This window comes from Amblyraja radiata, chromosome 9, assembly GCF_010909765.2.
Source record: "Amblyraja radiata isolate CabotCenter1 chromosome 9, sAmbRad1.1.pri, whole genome shotgun sequence".
NCBI classification, from domain to species: domain Eukaryota; kingdom Metazoa; phylum Chordata; class Chondrichthyes; order Rajiformes; family Rajidae; genus Amblyraja; species Amblyraja radiata.
The window spans coordinates 56,798,326-56,818,325 of record NC_045964.1 but is presented as its reverse complement, the minus strand read 5'-3'; the positions used below and the strand labels follow the sequence as shown (position 1 = coordinate 56,818,325).

Genomic DNA, 20,000 nt, shown 5'->3' with positions numbered 1-20,000 from the left:
GCGCATTTTGGTGGAGGTGTTTATAATAATATTTCGACAATCAAAAGCAGACATTGTCAGCCGGTCATGCAAGCAGAAGGGTGCCTTGCGCACACACACACACGCGCGCGAACATTTACATACAGCACAACCAACAATACATGTTCAATAAACCACACCTCATTGTCCAGCCTGTTTGCAATTCTGCACACCATTGCGTTGTTCAGATAATGAGGGTTATGGCGACAATAGACAATAGACAATAGGTGCAGGAGTAGGCCATTCGGCACTTCGAACCAGCACCGCCATTCAATGTGATCATGGCTGATCATCCCCAATCAGTACCCCGTTCCTGCCTTCTCCCCATAGCCCCTGACTCCGCTATCTTCAAGAGCCCTATCTAGCTCTCTCTTGAAAGTATCCAGAGAACCTGCCTCCACCGCCCTCTGAGGCAGAGAATTCCACAGACTCACCACTCTCTGTGTGAAAAAGTGTTTCCTCATCTCCGTTCTAAATGGCTTACTCCTTATTCTTAAACTGTGACCCCTGGTTCTGGACTCCCCCAACATCGGGAACATGTTTCCTGCCTCCAGCGTGTCCAAACCCTTAACAATCTTATATGTTTCAATGACCCAAAACATCACCGATTCCTTCTCTCCATGCTACCTGTCCCGCTGAGTTACTCCAGCATTTTGTGTCTATCTTCAGTTTAAACCAGCATCTGCAGTTCCTTCCTACGCTCTTCTTAGATGGGGCTTGGTGGGCATCAAAGATCCTATAGCGGAGCAAGATAGACCACTCCTGCTAAATGCAATGGGCTGACGTGTAGTACGCAACGGAGCGGAACGTTGGCCTTTTTTTCATCCATTTCAGGAACCGGACCCGACCCGCAGTGTAATCAACGTTGCGGGGGAACAGTTTGTGTTAATAAATTATAATTCTGAAAATGAGGAGAAGATTTTTCCCAAATACATTTTATTTTTACGAGGATGTTTCCGTAACCGGCTTCCGTCTCCGCACTAGTATCCTATGGGATCTTTGGTGCGGAGACGGAAGCCGGTTACGGAAATGCGGCCGAAAATGACCCATGAATCTGCCCATGACCGTACTACGTCTATTTCGTCGAGTGATCTATCTTGCTCGCTGTAGGATCTTTGGTGGGCATTGGGTGGGTTGGGCTGAAGGAAGGTCCTGTTTCCGTGCTGTGTGACTGGATGACTCAACGCTGGAGGTTTCCGCCCACTTGTCTCCTAACTGCGTTGATGTTCGATCTGATTTGATTTGCGGCCTGATTAGCACTTGCAGTCAGGGTGTGCCTGGAAATGCCAGAATACAGCAGGTCTTTCATATGAAGAAAGACTGCATAGACTCGGCTTGTACTCGCTAGAATTTAGAAGATTGAGGAGGGATCTTATAGAAACTTACAAAATTCTTAAGGGGTTGGACAGGCTAGATGCAGGAAGATTGTTCCCAATGTTGGGGAAGTCCAGAACAAGGGGACACAGTTTAAGGATAAGGGGGAAATCTTTTAGGACCGAGATGAGAAAAACATTTTTTACACAGAGAGTGGTGAATCTCTGGAATTCTCTGTCACAGAAGGTAGTTGAGGCCAGTTCATTGGCTATATTTAAGAGGGAGTTAGATGTGGCCCTTGTAGCTAAAGGGATCATGGGGTATGGAGAGAAGGCAGGAACGGGGTACTGAGTTGGATGATCAGCCATGATCATATTGAATGGCGGTGCAGGCTCGAAGGGCCGAATGGCCTACTCCTGCACCTATTTTCTATGTTTCTATGTTACTATGAAACACCATGCTGCTGCTCCTGCTAAATTATGTGCATAGTTGTGAAGCCCTAACCAGAGACAGTCAGCCTTGTAGGGTGCTGGGTGACTGAGGGAGAGTCACTTGGAGATTAAATAATAGGCAGCTGCAAAATAGACGGCTGTGTTGAAGCAGTCACAACATGCTGCACAAAACAGCGCTGTGTATGGAGACAGGCACTAAATGCTGGGGTAACATAGACAATAGGTGCAGGAGGAGGCCATTCAGTCCTTCGAGCCAGCACCGCCATTCATTGTGATCATGGCTGATCGTCCCCAATCAATAACCCGTGCCTGCCTTCTCCCCATATCCATTGACTCCACTAGCCCCTAGAGCTCTATCTAATTCTCTCTTAAATCCATCCAGTGATTTGGCCTCCACTGCCCTCTGTGGCAGGGAATTCCATAAATTCACAACTCTCTGGGTGAAAAAGTTTTTTCTCACCTCAGTCTTAAATGACCTCCCCTTTATTCTAAGACTGTGTGGCCCCTGGTTCTGGACTCGCCCAACATTGGGAACATTTTTTCTGCATCTAGCTTGTCCAGTCCTTTTATAATTTTATATGTTTCTATAAGATTCCCGCTCATCCTTCTAAACTCCAGTGAACACAAGCCTAGTCTTTTCAATCTTTCATCATCTGACAGTCCCGCCATCCCAGGGATCAATCTCGTGAACATACGCTGCACTGCCTCAATCACAAGGATGTCCTTCCTCAAATTATGAGACCAAAACTGTACGCAATACTCCAGATGTGGTCTCACCAGTGCCCTATATAACTGCAGAAGAACTCAGCGGGACAGGCAGCATCTCTGGAGAGAAGGAATGGGTGACGCCATTCGGTCTGAAGAAGGGTCCCAACCCGAAACGTCTCCCATTCCTTTTCTCCAGAGATGCTGCCAGTCCCGCTGAGTTACTCCGGCATGTTGTGTCTCTCCCGTGCAGGCGGTCAGATCAGATTTATCATGGTGGCGCATGATTTGCTGCCTCATGGCGCCGGAGTCACTTTTTCTCACAGAGAGTGGTGAGTCTGTGGAATTCTCTGCCTCAGAAGGCAGTGGAGGCCGGTTCTCTGGATGCTTTCAAGAGAGAGCTAGATAGGGCTCTTAAAGATAGCGGAGTCAGGGGATATGGGGAGAAGGCAGGAACGGGGTACTGATTGGGGATGATCAGCCATGATCACATTGAATGGCGGTGCTGGCTCGAAAGGGCCGAATGGCCTACTCCTGCACCTATTGTCTATGATAAATTCTGCGTGTGAATGGGCGACTCAGACGCCAAATGTAAAATTAATTCAAATCTCTTGTGGACGTGGTGTGTTTGTGATGGAGTCTATTTTCCATGGCTCCAGAAGCTGCTGTTTTTTCCCCTTGGTTGCCATGATGTGGCAACGCCCACCAACACCAGCACTGTGACTGGAATTTGCATTCTGTGTCCCTTATATAGTTCTTTTTGTTTTAGCCTAGAGATACAGCTCAAAGCACACTGCTAGCATTTATTTTGTGAGGGCGAGAATACAAAAACAGGGATGTAACGCTGAGGCTCGATGAGGCGCTGGTCAGGCCGCATTTGGAGTACAGTGAGCAAATTTAGGCCCAATATCTGAGGAAGGATGTGCTGGCTCTGGAGAGGGTCCAGAGGAGGTTTACAAAAATGATCCCAGGAATGAGCGGGTTAACCTGTGACGAATGTTTGTCGGCACTGGGCCTGTACTCGCTTGAGTTTAGAAGGGTGAGGGGACCCCTCATTGAAACTTGCCGAATAGTGAAAGGCTTGGATAGAGTGGATGTGGAGAGCATGTTTCCACTAGTGGGAGAGTCTAGGACTAGAGGTCACAACCTCAGAATTAAAGGACGTTCCTTTCGGAAGGAGAGGAGGAGGAATTTCTTCAGTTAGAGGGTGGTGAATCTCTGGAATTCTTTGCCACAGAAGGCTGTGGAGGCCAAGTCAGTGGATATATTTAAGGCAGAGATAGATAGATTCTTAATTAGTACGGGTGTCAGAGGTTATGGGGAGAAGGCAGGAGAATGGGTTTAGGAGGGAGAGATAGATCAGCCATGATTGAATGGCAGAGTAGACTTGATGGGTCGAATGGCCTAATTCTGCTCCTATCACTTATGACCTTACATAGAAACATAGAAACATAGAAAATAGGTGCAGGAGTAGGCCATTCGGCCCTTCGAGCCTGCACCGCCATTCAATATGATCATGGCTGATCATCCAACTCAGTATCCTGTACCTGTTTTCTCTCCATACCCCCTGATCCCTTTAGCCACAAGGGCCACATCTAACTCCCTCTTAAATATAGCCAATGAACTGGCCTCAACTACATTCTGTGGCAGAGAATTCCAGAGATTCATCACTCTCTGTGTAAAAAATGTTTTTCTCATCTCAGTCCTAAAAGATTTCCCCCCTATCCTTAAACTGTGACCCCTTGTTCTGGACTTCCCCAACATCGGGAACAATCTTCCTGCATCTAGCCTGTCCAACCCCTTAAGAATTTTGTAAGTTTCTATAAGATCCCCCCTCAATCTTCTAAATTCTAGCGAGTACAAGCCGAGTCTATCCAGTCTTTCTTCATATGAAAGTCCTGACATCCCAGGAATCAGTCTGGTGAACCTTCTCTGCACTCCCTCTATGGCAAGAATGTCCTTCCTCAGATTAGGAGACCAAAACTGTACGCAATACTCCAGGTATGGTCTCACCAAGACCCTGTACAACTGCAGTAGAACCTCCCTGCTCCTATACTCAAATCCTTTTGCTATGAATGCTAACATACCATTCGCCTTCTTCACTGCCTGCTGCACCTGCATGCCTACTTTCAATGACTGGTGTACCATGACACCCAGGTCTCGTTGCATCTCTCCTTTTCCTAATCGGCCACCATTCAGGTAATAGTCTAGGCTCTATGAGGCCTTATGTCCAGGCCTACCCTGCACACTAGCACTATCCTACACACATTAAAATTTTACAATTATACCAAAGCCAATTAACCTACAAACCTGCACGTCTTTGGAGTGTGGGAGGAAACCGGAGCACCCGGAGAAAACCCACGCAGGACACGGGGAGAACATACAAATTCCGTATAGACAGCACCCGTAGTCAGGATGGAACCCGGGTCTCTGGCGCTGTGAGGCAGCGACTCTACCCGCTGTCCACGTGGGTTTTCTCCAGGTGCTTTGGATTCCTCCCACACTCTAAAGACGTGAAGGTTTGTAGGTTAATTGGCTTTGGTAAAAATTGTCCCTAGTGTGTGTGTGTGGGATAGTGTTAGTGTACGGGGAGATCGCGGGTGGGCACAGACCTGGTGGGCCGAAGGTAGAGATACAGGCGGACCTGTTACCGCCTCTATCTCTAAAGTCTAAAGTATGATCTACAAGGAGGGGTTGGATTGTTTTCATTGGAGAGTCAGAGACTGAGGAAAAACTTGATAGTTTCTGCAGTGCATCTGTAAGGGCAGACTACAGCAGGGGTGGGCAACCTTGTTCTGCATAGGGGCCGGGACGCATGTCTGTGAGCGGATGGCGGGCCACATCTATCACGTGTACACATGGATCCCACCCCGGATGGGAGGCATCTAATCACATGTTCACAGAAGGTAGACAAAAATTGCTGGAGAAACTCAGCGGGTGAGGCAGCCTCGTGCAATCCTTGCATGTCTCACCCGCTGAGTTTTTCCAGCATCTGCAGTTCATTCTTAAACGTGTTCGCAGAAGGTGCGCGGCCGTGCCGGCGGCTTTGCGCAGGATGCGGTACAGACAGAGCTCGGCGGCGCTCAGCGGGCCGGATGAGTACGGGGAAATAAATCCGCCTGAGGGCCGGATTATTTCGGGCAACGGGCCGCATTCGGCCCGGGGGCCGCAGGTTGCTGACCCCTGGACTACACGGGTCAAATTCCTGTGAGTGATTATCACCAACAACGTTTCCTGGGCCACCCATGTTGAAGCAACGACCAAGAAAGCACACCGACGCCTCTACTTCCTTAGAAGGTTTAGGAAGTTCTGCATGTCCCCAACAACTCCCACCAACATCTACAGATGGGCCGTAGAGAGCATTATATCGGGATGCATCACAGCATGGTTTGGGAACAGCTCCATCCTGGACAGCAAGAAATTGCAGAGAATTGTGGACGCAGCCCAGACCGTCACACAAACCAACCTCCCTTCCATCGACTCCATCTACACCTCACGCTGCCTTGGCAAGGCCAGCAGCATAATCAAGGACCAGTCTCACCCCAGTCACTCCCTCTTCTCCCCTCTCCCATCAGGCAAGAGGCACAGGAGTGTGAAAACGCACGCACGCCTCCAGATTCAGGGACAGTTTCTTCCCAGCTGTTATTAGGCAACTGAACCATCTTATCACTAACTAGAGAGCAGTTCTGAGCTACTATCTACCTCACTGGTGACCCTCGGACTGTCTCCATCTTGATTGGACTTTACTGGTATTACCTTGCACTAAACGTATTCACGGTATTCCCTTTATCATGCATCTGTACACTGTCAATATCTCAATAGACAATAGACAATAGGTGCAGGAGTAGGCCATTCGGCCCTTCGAGCCAGCACCGCCATTCAATGTGATCATGGCTGATCATCCCCAATCAGTATCCCGTTCCTGCCTTCTCCCCATATCCCCTGACTCCGCTATATTTAAGAGCCCTATCTAGCTCTCTCTTGAAAGCATCCAGAGAACCAGCCTCCACCGCCCTCTGAGGCAGAGAATTCCACAGACTCACCACTCTCTGTGAGAAAAAGTGTTTCCTCGTCTCCGTTCTAAATGGCTTACTCCTTATTCTTAAACTGTGTGGCCCCTGGTTCTGGACTCCCCCAACATCGGGAACATGTTTCCTGCCTCTAGCGTGTCTAAAGTTTAATCGGCTTGGTGTAAATATAAATTGTCCCCAGTGCGTGTGTGGGATAGTGTTAATGTACGGGGATCACTGGTCGGCACGGACTCAGTGGGCCGAAGGGCCTGTTTCCACGCTGTATCTCTAAACTGGAGAGACTAAAAAAAGCTTCACACTGTGCCTCGGTAGACGTGACGATAGACTAAAGTGAGGGGGGGGGGGGTGTGAGGTGCCAGGTACTGCTTCCCTCCCTGGTGTCACGGTGGGTTGTGTGGGCGTTGCCAGGGCTGATATCGCTGCAGTCCTCACACCCAGCCCCAGCTGTGCGGGTGTTTACACGGTTTACCCATCCTCCCGGCAGCTGAGCCTCACGCATTGACCAAACACCCACCAAATCTCCAGTGTGCTCCGAGCTTTAGTCAAAACAACACACTCCGCTTTCCAAAACACACGCGATCATCTCCCAGGAGCCGTAGGAAGGAAGAAGCGCCTTGTTGCTGGAGACGTTAGCACTAGTGGGCGGCACGGTGGCGCAGCGGGTAGAGCTGCTGCCTCACGGCGCCAGACAATAGACAATAGGTGCAGGAGGAGGCCATTCGGCCCTTCGAGCCAGTGTGTGCAGGGTCGGGACAAGGCCGTGTGTGGCTGGTTCAATCCCGGGGCAGGTTTCCAGTGGGGACCGTGTGTGACTGAGTGTGTAGGGTGTGAGACAATAGACAATAGGTGCAGGAGTAGACCATTCGGCCCTTCGAGCCAGCATCGCCATTCAATGTGATCATGGCTGATCATCCCCAATCAGTACCCCGTTCCTGCCTTCTCCTCATATCCCCTGACTCCGCTATTTTTACGAGCCCTATCGAGCTCTCACTTGAAAGCATCCAGAGAACCCGCCTCCACCGCCATCTGAGCCAGCGAATTCCACAGATTCACCACCCTCTGTGTGAAAAAGTGTTTCCTCATCTCAGTTCTAAATGGCTTATCCCTTATTCTTAAACAGTGGCCCCTGGTTCTGGACTCCCCCAACATCGGGAACATGTTTCCTGCCTCTAGTGTGTCCAAACCCTTAATAATCTTGTATGTTTCAATAAGATTCCCTCTCATCCTTCTACCCCATCGTTTAAGAAACAGTTAGACAGGTACATGGATAAGACAGGTTTGGAGGGATCTGGACCAAACGCAGGCTGGTGGGACTAGTGTAGCTGGGACATTGTTGGCCGGTGTGGGCGAGTTGGGCCAAAGGGCCTGTTTCCGCACTGTGTGACTCTGTGACATTTTGTGTTTCGCTAGGAATCCCAGGAACCAGCTCCTCCCGTCCGCCACTGGTTCCCCAACCTCCTGACCTGCAGCCCCGGGCTGGTTCACAAGGTTCAATAGTGATAGGAGCAGAATTAGGCCATTCGGCCCATCAAGTCTACTCCGCCATTCAATCATGGCTGATCTATCTCTCCCCCCTAACCCCATTTTCCTGCCTTCTCCCCATAGTCCTGATGCCCGTACTAATCATGAATCTATCTATCTATCTCTGCCTTAAAGATATCCATTGATTTGATGCTGATGCTGGTTGAAACCAAAGATAGACACAAAATGCTGGAGTAACTCAGCGGGACAGGCAGCATCTCTGGAGAAAAGGAATAAGATCATCAAGAATAGGAGCAAAATTAGGCCATTCAGCCCATCAAGTCTACTCCGCCATTCAATCATGGCTGATCTATCTCTCCCTCCTAACCCCATTCTCCTGCCTTCTCCCCATAATCCCTGATCAGTCTGATGAAGGGTCTCGACCCGAAATGTCACCCATTCCTTCTCTCCAGAGATGCTGCCTGTCCCGCTGAGTTACTCCAGCATTTTGTGTCTATCTTTTCACATACAAAGTGTGACACCTGTACTAATCAAGAATCTATCTATCTCTGCCTTAAAAATACCCATTGACTCCACAACCTTCTGTGGCAAATGAATTCCACAGATTCACCACCCTCTGACTAAAGAAATTCCTCCTCATTTCCTTCCTAAAGGAACGTCCTTTTATTCTGAGGCTGTGTCCTCTAGTCCTAGACTCTCCCACTAGTGGAAACATCCTCTCCACATCCACTCTATCCAAGCCTTTCACTATTCTGTATGTTTCAATGAGGTCCCCTCCTCATCCTTCTAAACTCCAGTGAGTACAGGCCCAGTGCTGTCAAACGCTCATCATATGTTAACCCAAAAATTCCTGGTAGACAAAAATGCTGGAGAAACTCAGCGGGTGAGGCAGCATCTATGGAGCGAAGGAATAGGTGACGTTTCAGGTCGAGACCCTTCTTCAGACAGCGAGACCCTCCTTCGCTCCATAGATGCTGCCTCACCCGTTGAGTTTCTCCAGCATTTTCGTCTACCTCTGACTTTTCCAGCATCTGCAGTTCCTTCTTAAACTACTCATTCCCGGGATCATTCTTGTAATCCTCCTCTGGACCCTCTCCAGAGCCAGCACATCCTTCCTCAGATACGGGGCCCAAATTTTGCTCACAATTGTGCAGTTCATCAGTCATTGAAAGTACGCATGCAGGTACAGCAGGCAGTGAAGAAAGCCAATGGCATGTTGGCCTTTATAACAAGAGGTCATCGAATATAGGAGCAAAGAGGTCCTTCTGCAGTTGTACAGGGCCCTAGTGAGACCACACCTGGAGTATTGTGTGCAGTTTTGGTCCCTTAATGTGAGGAAGGACATTCTTGCTATTGAGGGAGTGCAGCGTAGGTTTACAAGGTTAATTCCCGGGATGGCGGGACTGTCATATGCTGAGAGAATGGAGCAGCTGGGCTTGTACACTCTGGAGTTTAGATGGATGAGAAGGGATCTCATTGAAACATATAAGATTGTTAAGGGTTTAGACACGCTAGAGGCAGGAAACATGTTCCCGATGTTGGGGGAGTCCAGAACCAGGGGCCACAGTTTAAGAATAAGGAGTAAGCCATTTAGAACGGAGACGAGGAAACACTTTTTCTCACAGAGAGTGGTGAGTCTGTGGAATTCTCTGCCTCAGAGGGCGGTGGAGGCAGGTTCTCTGGATGCTTTCAAGAGAGAGCTAGATAGGGCTCTTAAAAATAGCGGAGTCAGGGGATATGGGGAGAAGGCAGTAACGGGGTACTGATTGGGGATGATCAGCCATGATCACATTGAATGGCGGTGCTGGCTCGAAGGGCCGAATGGCCTACTCCTGCACCTATTGTCTATTGTCTCACACCTTACACACTCAGTCACACACGGTCCCCACTGGAAACCTGCCCCGGGATTGAACCAGCCACACACGGCCTTGTCCCGACCATGCACACACTGGTGTTTTCACACAACAAGAGTTCGGACAGAACTCACCCTGCACGCCAACACTTGCTCGCAAAGAACACTTCTAAAACCAGCCAGTACTCTCAGTTAGATGTTGACCTCTATCACACTCTGTTCCTCTGTACACAAAGCCCTTCAATAGATTCAGGCCTGCCACACACTCCCAGCGCTATGTTTACGAAGGAACTGCAGATGCTGGAAAAATCGAAGGTAGATAAAAATGCGGGAGAAACTCAGCGGTTGAGGCTGCATCTATGGAGCGAAGGAAATAGGTGACGTTTTGGGTCGAGACCCTTGTTCAGAAACGTCACCTATTCCTTCGCTCCATAGATGCTGCCTCACCCGATGAGTTTCTCCAGCATTTTGTGTCTACCCAGCTCTGTGCTTCTCTCTATACAAAGCCCTTGATTACGTTCCAGCCGTTTGCTGACTCCCAGTGCTGGCACCCACCCACTCACTCTGGGATAATCCAGGAACAAGAGAAATGAGCGGGCAAACTTCCAGGAAGCAATGGTCATGGTGCGTGTAGGAGACACAGAGAGAGAGACGGAGAGGGAGAGAGACGGAGGGAGAGAGAGAGATAGGGAGAGGGAGAGAGGGAGAGAGAGGGAGAGAGACAGAGAGACAGAGGGAGAGAGACAGAGGGAGAGAGACAGAGGGAGAGAGACAGAGGGAGAGAGACAGAGGGAGAGAGACAGAGGGAGAGAGAGGGAGAGAGAGAGAGATGATTGTGTTTATGCATAGTATGATCTCACTGGATTGTATGCAAAACAAACTATTTCATGATGACCAGGTAGAAACATAGACAATAGGTGCAGGAGTAGGCCATTCAGCCCTTCGAGCCAACACTGCCATTCAATGTGATCATGGCTGATCATCCCCAATCAGTACCCCGTTCCTGCCTTCTCCCCATATCCCTTGATTCTGCTAGCCCTAAGAGATAAAGATAACTCTCTCTAGAATGTATCCAGTGAATTGGCCTCCACTGCCTTCTGTGGCAGAGAATTCACACAGAGAGTGGTGAGTCTGTGGAATTCTCTGCCTCAGAGGGCGGTGGAGGCAGGTTCCCTGGACACTTTCAAGAGAGAGCTAGATAGGGCTCTTAAAGATAGTGGAGTCAGGGGATATGGGGAGAAGGCAGGAACGGGGTCCTGATTGGGGATGATCAGCCACGATCACATTGAATGGCGGTGTTGGCTCGAAAGGGCCGAATGGCCTACTCCTGCACTATTGTCTATTGACACTGAAGCGAGAGGCATCATTGATAGCGAAGATGGTTGTCAGTAATTTTAGTTCAGTTTAGAGATACAGCACGGAAACAGGCCCTTCGGCCCACCGGGTCCGCACCGACCAGCGATCCCCGCACATTAATACTATCCTAGGGACAATTTTTTTTTTAACATTCACCAAGCCAACAAACTTGTACATCTTTGGAGTGTGGGAGGAATCCAAAGATCTCGGAGAAAACTCACGCAGGCCACGGGGAGAACGTGCAAACTCCGTACAGACAGCACCCGTAGTCGGGATGGAACCCGGGTCTCCGGCGCTGCATTCGCTGTAAGGCAGCAACTCTACCGCTGCGCCACCATGACCGCCCAAAGGTAGTGGCCACAGGATCTTGGTCAGCTGGGCAAGTGGATGGAGCAAGTGGTCGATGGAGTTTAATGCAGATACTGCTAGCGTGAGGTTATTGCATTTTGGGAAGTCAAACCACGGCAGGAACCACAGTGCATAGAAGGGCTCTGGGGAGAGTTGTAGAGCAGAGGGATCTAGGAGTACAGGCACATAGTTCCCTGAATCGCCGGGGATTTCCGGAGAAGAGCTCCGACTGCCAGCCTATAACATCCAGAAGCCGCGGTCTCCGGTGGGAAAGTGCCGATTCGGGCGCTCCAAGCCGCGGAGTGTGTTCGACCGTCCTGACGTCGGAGTTTGGATCATCCCGACGAGAGGGCCTGTACATCGGGCCGTCCGTAGCGGCGACTACGGAGGGTTCACGGCCCCGACCACGGGTGAACAAAGGAGGAGGACTGGCTGAACTTTGTTGCCTTCCACCACAGTGAAGAATGTTGTGGGGGATGTTTGTGTTAAATCGTATTGTGTATTGTGTGTTCTTTTTAAGTATCGCTGCTGGCAAATTCATTTCACTGCACCTTCGGGTACATGTAACAAATAACATTGACTTTGACTTTGAAAGTTTGAGTTTCAGTTTAGTTTAATGTCATGTGTACTGAGGTACAGTGAAAAGCCTTTGTTGCGTGCTAACCAGTCAGCGGAAAGACTATACATAATTACAATCGAGCCGTCCACGTTGTCACAGGTAGAAGATGGTGTGCAAGATGCTCAATTTACACTAGTCCCACCTGCCCACGTTTATCCCATATCCCTCTAAACTTTTCAATAGACAACAGGTGCAGGAGTAGGCCATTTGGCCCTTCGAGCCAGCACCGCCATTCAATGTGATCATGTCTGATCATCCCCAATCAGTACCCCGCTCCTGCCTTCTCCCCATATCCCCTGACTCCGCTATTTTTAAGAGCCCTATCTAGCTCTCTCTTGAAAGCATCCAGAGAACCGGCCTCCACCACCCTCTGAGGCAGAGAATTCCACAGACTCACCACTCTCTGTGAGAAAAAGTGTTTCCTCGTCTCCATTCTAAATGGCTTACCCCTTATTCTTAAACTGTGTGGCCCCTGGTTCTGGACTCCCCCAACATTGGGAACATGTTTCCTGCCTCTAGCGTGTCCAAACCCTTAATAATCTTATGAGGTCCTTCTAAACTCCAGAGTATACAAGCCCAGCCGCTCCATTCTCTCAGCATATGACAGTCCCGCCACCCCGGGAATTAACCCGGTGAACCTACGCTGCACTCCCTCAATAGCAACACCATGTAGTGCTGTAGATTTCCATTCACCGTGAAGGTTTGACTTCACAACATACAACATCTCTCATTTATCGGCATTAAACTCCATCAACCACTGCCTGATTGCCGAGCTGGTTAAAATCTCCTCACTGCATTTGGCCACATTCAGAGTATTTTTATGGACGCCCCTAATACAGGAAGGATGTGGCGAGACCACATCAGATACTGTGTTCCATATAGCCTCGTAGAAAATAGCACAGGAACTGGGCCTTTGGGCCACCATCTCCCCTTGAACCCAATGCCAAGTTCAACTGATCTCCTGTTGCCTGCCTGCCTGCCTGGCTGCACACGATGTACACAGGGACCTTGGAGTCCAAGTCCATAAAGAGCCTATCCCACTTGGAGGAAGACAAAAATGCTGGAGAAACTCAGCGGGTGCGGCAGCATCTATGGAGCGAAGGAATAGGCGACGTTTCGGGTCGAGACCCTTCTTCAGACTGATGTGGGGGGGTGGGGGCGGGAAGAAGAATGGAAGAGGCGGAGACAGTGGGCTGTGGGAGAGCTGGGAAGGGGAGGGGAAGGAGGGAGAATGCAAGGACTACCTGAAATTGGAGAAGTCAATGTTCATACCGCTGGGGTGTAAACTACCCAAGCGGAATATGAGGTGCTGCTCCTCCAATTTGCGGTGGGACTCACTCTGGCCATGGAGGAGGCCCAGGACAGAAAGGTCGGATTGGGAATGGGAATGGGAGGGGGAGTTGAGGTGCTGAGCCACTGGGAGATCAGGTTGGTTATTGCGATCCGAGCGGAGGCATTGGGCGAAGCGATCGCCAAGCTTGTCCCACTTGGCGATTGTTTCGGCAACTGCCGGCATCATCGACTGACGTATCAGGTCACCGATAAATTCTCGGCGTGATGACCTGTTGAACGTGTTTTTTAAAGTGTCGCAACATTCTTTTTCGTCGCCGCTGGATTTTGAAACGTTCAAAATCTTTTGGCGACGCTGATATGGTGCCGGCAATCGCCGAAAAAAGTGGCCAAGTGGGACAGGCCCTTAACTCCTTGAAAGTGGCAACAGACAGAGATAGAGTAGTAACGAAGGCGGTTGGCATTGAAATAATTTGAAATTTGAAATAATTTAATTGCCACACAACCAAGGTCAGGGCATTGGTCGGGGCATTGAGTTTAAGAGCCAGGAACTCTTGATGCAGCTTTAAAAGACTGGCTTGGCCACAATAGACAATAGACAATAGGTGCAGGAGTAGGCCATTCGGCCCTTCGTGCCAGCACCGCCATTCAATGTGATCATGGCTGATCATCCCCAATCAGTACCCCGTTCCTGCCTTCTCCCCATATCCCCTATCTTTAAGAGCCCTATCTAGCTCTCTCTTGAAACATAGAAACATAGAAATTAGGTGCAGGAGTAGGCCATTCGGCCCTTCGAGCCTGCACCGCCATTCAATATGATCATGGCTGATCATCCAACTCAGTATCCCGTACCTGCCTTCTCTCCATACCCTCTGATCCCCTTAGCCACAAGGGCCACATCTAACTCCCTCTTAAATATAGCCAATGAACTGGCCTCGACTACCCTCTGTGGCAGGGAGTTCCAGAGATTCACCACTCTCTGTGTGAAAAAAGTTCTTCTCATCTCGGTTTTAAAGGGTTTCCCCCTTATCCTTAAGCTGTGACCCCTTGTCCTGGACTTCCCCAACATCGGGAGCAATCTTCCTGCATCTAGCCTGTCCAACCCCTTAAGAATTTTGTAGGTACATACTCCGTACAGAAAGCATCCAGAGAACCTGCCCCCACCGCCCTCTGAGGCAGAGAATTCCACAGACTCACCACTTTCTGTGAGAAAAAGTGTTTCCTCGTCTCCGTTCTAAATGGCAGACATCTGATGTTCCGCCCTAAGTTTTCAACTCTTCAAGAAACCCCACCTCTCCCTTTGCCCTTCTCCGAAGATTTAAACTGCAGAGACACAGCGCGGAAACAGGCCCTTCGGCCCACCGAGTCCGCACCGACCAGCGATCGCCCCGTATACTAGCGCTGTCCTACAATTTACAATTTTACACAATCCGATGAACCAACAAACCCGCACGTCTTTGGAGTGTGGGAGGAAACCCACGCAGGTCACGGGGAGAAGGTACATACTCCGTACAGACAGCACCCGTAGTCAGGTGTGGAACCCCGGGTCTCTGGCGCTGTGAGGCAGCAACTCTACCGCTGAGCCACCGTGGCCGCCCAGACATACAGCTCTACATGGTATTAGTCTCCCATAACCATTCCTCTTTAGAAATGTCAGCACAGTTTCCCACTCTACAGCCGCTGCCCGACCTCCTGAGTGATTTCTCTTTCAATCCCAACTACGGAAAGCCAGCCCATGTTCAGAGCAATATCAAAGTTTAAATTAAGATGGTCACAAAATGCTGGAGTAACTCAGCGGATCAGACAGCGTCTCCGGAGACAAGGAATGGATGACTTTCAGGGTCGAGTCGCGATAGCTTAATGTGTAGGAAGGAACTGCAGATGCTGGTTTATACCGAAGACAGATGCAAAATGCTGGAGTAACTCAGCGGGACAGGCAGCGTCTCCGGAGAGAAGGATTGGGTGACGTTTCGGTTCGGGACACTCAGGTCTTCAGTCTCTCGACCCGAAACGTCACCCACTCCTGCTCTCCAGGGATGCTGCCTGTCCTGCTGAGTCACTCCAGCATCTTGCGTCTATCCAGTTTAACTTGTTCTGGATCCGAACCTCGGAATGTTTGGAATTCTTATCTCTCCTTTTTATGTCCAGCATCACAACACTCGTGACATTAAAATTAAACTATATCATAAGGTCATAGGAGCAGAATTAGGCCATTCGGCCCATCAAGTCTACTCCGCCATTCAATCATGGTTGATCTATCTCTCCCTCCTAACCCCATTCTCCTGCCTTCTCCCCATAACCTCTGACACCCGTACTAATCAAGAATCTATCTATCTCTGCCTTAAAAATTTCCATTGACTTGTGGCCTCCACAGCCTTCTGTGGCAAAACCTCCACAGATTCACCACCCTCTGACTAAATACATTTCTCCTCATCTCCTCCCTAAAAGAACATCCTTAAATTCTGAGGCTGTGACCTCTAGTCCTAGACTCTCCCACTAGTGGAAACATCCTCTCCACATCCACTCTATCCAAGCCTTTCACTATTCTGTACGTTTCAATGAGGTCCCCCCTCATTCTTCTAAACTCCAGCGAGTACAGGCCCAGTGCCGACAAACGCTCATCATAGGTTAACCCACTCATTCCTGGGATCATTCTCGTCAACTCTGTATTGAACATAGAGCTTACAGTACAAGAACAGGCCATTCGGCCCGCAGTGGCCGTGCTGAACGTGATGCCAAGTTCAACATTAATCGGGCAGATGCAGAAGCAGTGACAGACCATTGAAGAACATTCTCCCCTCTCCCCCACCCTCTATCCAGCCCACATCACTCTCCACCCTCCCACCCTCCCCCTCCATCCCTGCCCCCCCCCCACTCCCCTCCTCACTCACTTCCTACACACCCTCCTCCCTCGCCCCACCCTCCTGTCCCCCCTGCCTCTCCCCCATCCCCAACACCTCCCCCCCCTAATCTCCTACTCTACCCTCTCTTCCACACCTACTCCCCCACTCTCACCCTCACCTCCACCCCCCTCTCCCTCAATCTTACCCTCTCCTTGGCCGCTCTCCCTTCCCCCCTCCTCTACCCCCCCCACCCCTCTCTCCCCACCTCTGTCCCCCCTCCTTGCCCCATTCTCTTTCTCTCTCCCTGTCCGGACCCATCCTCTGTGTTCCAACATCGAGGGGTCACGACCTACTCTTACCCCCACCCCGGGACCCTCCCCTCCCCGCCCCTCCCAGTTCTCCACTCCTGGCCCCCTCTCCCTCCCTCTCTCTCCTACTCTCCCCCCTCTCTCTCCCTGTCTCTTTCTCCCTCTGCACCCTCCACTCTTCCCCTTCTCTCCCACCTTCTCTCTCTCTCCCTCTCTCCTCCTCCCTCCTTTTCTCTCCCATTCTCCCTCTGCCCCCTCCCCTCTCTCATTCTCCCTCTGCCCCCCTTCCCCCTCTCTCTCTCCCCCTCCCTCTCACTCTCACTCCCTCCCTCCCCCTCACTCTCCCCGCTCACTCTGCAAGTTGTGGACCCTGATGTCGCTGATGTGCCCGATCCGCTCCTCCCGCTGGAACCAGTCCGCCGCCCCGGCCATGGGAGCCCGTGTCCCGGCCGCCGCTGCCTCCCTGCCCGCTGCCAGCGCAGTCTCAGCGGGAGGGCGGGCGGAGCTGCCCTGGGGCGGGGACTGGGAGGGCGGGGAGGCGGGGAGGGAGGTCCCAGGGGCCGGGACACGGGCGGAGGGAGGGAGGGAGGGAGATGCCGCGCTCACAGAAACACTCACACCGTGTACACACCACACCTGCACACACCTGTAAACACTCACACCTGCACACACTCACACCGTGTACACACCACACCTGCACACACCTGTAAACACTCATACCTGCACACACTCACACCGTGTACATACCACACCTGTACACACTCACACCGTGTACACACCCACACCTGGGCACACTCACACCTGGACACCCCACCTGCACACACTGTACACACTAACAGAAACCCACACCGTACACACCTCACAAGTATACACACACTATACATCACACCTGTACATACTCACACAGAGTATACACCATGTCTACACACACACACACACACACACAGAAAACACACACTGTATAGATACACACACAGTATACACCACACATGTACACACACAGACAGAAAACACACACTGTATAGATACACACACAGTGTACACCACACATGTACACACAGAGACAGAAAACATACACAATATACACACAGGGAAAGCACACACACACAGTTTACATCGCACCTGTATACACACGGTAAACACACACACACGACATACACAAACAGTATATGCACACACACACTATACACACAGAAAACACACACTGTACACACACGCAGTAAAAAGATGCACACACACTACACGCACTGTATACACGCACACAGTACACACACACAATGTATACATGCACATTTTACACACACACTGTATACATGCACACTATTCACACACATTGTACACACACACTATTAACACATGCAGTAAACAGACACTGCACACACACTACACACACTGTATACACACATAGCACACACACACAGTACACATACATTGTATACACGCATTGTACACACACAAAAACACAAACAGCATACATATGCAGTACACACATTGTACACATACACACCACATGCACACAGTAAACACAGACACACTTTGCACATACACTGTGTACACACTATACACACACTATATACACTGTATACACACACAGTAAGTACACACACTACACACACACAGTATATACATTGCACGCACGCCCAGAGACACAACAGACATACACAGTACACACACAAACACACACACACACACGTATTCACAGTATACACACACGATGATACAGGCCTCAAAACAGATGCTGGTTTACAAAAAAAAGACACAAAGTGCTGGAGTAACTCAGCGGGTCAGGCAGCATCTGTGGAGAACATGGATAGGTGTCGTTTCGGCTTGAAAAATGGACCCTGATCTGAAATGTTGCCTATCCACGTTCTCCAGAGATGCTGCCTGACCCACTACGTTACTCCGGCACTAAGTGTCCAAGTCTGTCCAACCTCTCCCTGTCGCTAATGCCCTCTAACCCAGGCATCGTTCTGGTAAACCTCGTCTGCACCCTCTCCAAAGCCCCCACATCCTTCCTGTAACGGGGGCGACCAGAACTGCACACAATACTCCATTACCCCTCCCATTCCAAATCCGACCTTTCTGTCTGGGCCTCCTCCATTGCCAGAGTGAGCACCACCTCATATTCCGCTTGGGCAGTCTGCATCCCTGTGGCCTGAACATTGACTTCTCCAATTTCCAGTAGCCTTTGATGTCTCCTCCCCTTCTCAGCTCTCCCTCAGCCCTCTGGCTCCTCCTCTTCCTTTCTTCTTCCCGCCTCCTCCACCACCCCACCCCACCCTGCATCAGTCTGAAGAAGGGTCTCGACCCGAAACGTTGCCTATTTCCTTTGCTCCATAGATGCTGCCTCACCCGCTGAGTTTCTCCAGCAATTCTGTCTACATTCGATTTTCTAGCATCTGCAGTTCCTTCTTGAACAATACTCCAAATGCTGCTCCACCAAAGTCCTATAAAGCTGCATGGTGCCTCACTGCCTCTTGTACTCAATACCCAGACTGATGAAGTCAAACGTAGCGTACACCTTCGTTACTACTCTATCTGCTTGCGTTGCCACTTGGAGGGGGCTGTGGACCTGCACCCCAAGACCCCTCTGTTCATCAATGCTGTGATTTATACCTAGTTTAGTTCATTGTCACCCGTACTGGGGTACAGTGAAAAGCTTTGCTTGCGTGCTTTCCAGTCCAGTGTTGCTATTGTTACCTGACCTCAAGGTTCAAATGTTCAAATTTATTTGTTGCATGCACCATTGGGCTTGTATTCACTGGAGTTTAGAAGGATGAGGGGGTATCTTATAGAAACATTTAAAATTATAAAAGGACTGGACAAGCTCGATGCAGGAAAAATGTTCCCAATGTTGGGCGAGTCCAGAACCAGGGGCCACAGTCTTCGAATAAAGGGGAGGTCCTTTAAGACTGAGGTGAGAAAAAACTTCTTCACCCAGAGAGTTGTGAATTTATGGGATTCCCTGCCACAGAGGTCAGTGGAGGCCAAATCACTGGATTTAAGAGAGAGTTAGATAGAGCTCTAGGGGCTAGGGGAGTCAAGGGATATGGGGAGAAGGCAGGCACGGGTTATTGATAGGGGATGATCAGCCATGATCACAATGAATGGCGGTGCTGGCTCAAAGGGCCGAATGGCCTCCTCCTGCACCTATTTTCTATGTTTCTATGTTTCTATACAGTAGGCAGTGAAATGCAATTTACCATGCAGCGTTACAATTAATAAAAGGACACAATGCACAACATAATTCAACACAGACATCCACCTCCATGGGTCAAAAGAGAACAAATAACATGATAGTTTTATTTCTGCAGGTATTAAATCGCTGGTACAAATGTTCAAACTCTAAAATGTTAAAGTGTAACTGAAGAAGGGTCTCGGC

At 50.0% G+C, this 20,000-nt stretch overlaps 1 protein-coding gene across 1 annotated transcript in view; it reads right to left on the bottom strand.

The window, feature by feature from the left end:
- Positions 1–17,106, bottom strand: part of LOC116977163 (calmin-like) — a 64,603-nt gene extending 47,497 nt beyond the window's left edge. Inside the window, exon 1 of the mRNA XM_033027525.1 lies at positions 16,972–17,106. Coding sequence (XP_032883416.1) covers positions 16,972–17,050 — 79 coding nt within the window. The 5' untranslated portion in view covers positions 17,051–17,106. The remainder of the gene's footprint in view (positions 1–16,971) is intronic.
- Between the last annotated feature and the right edge of the window lie 2,894 nt (positions 17,107–20,000).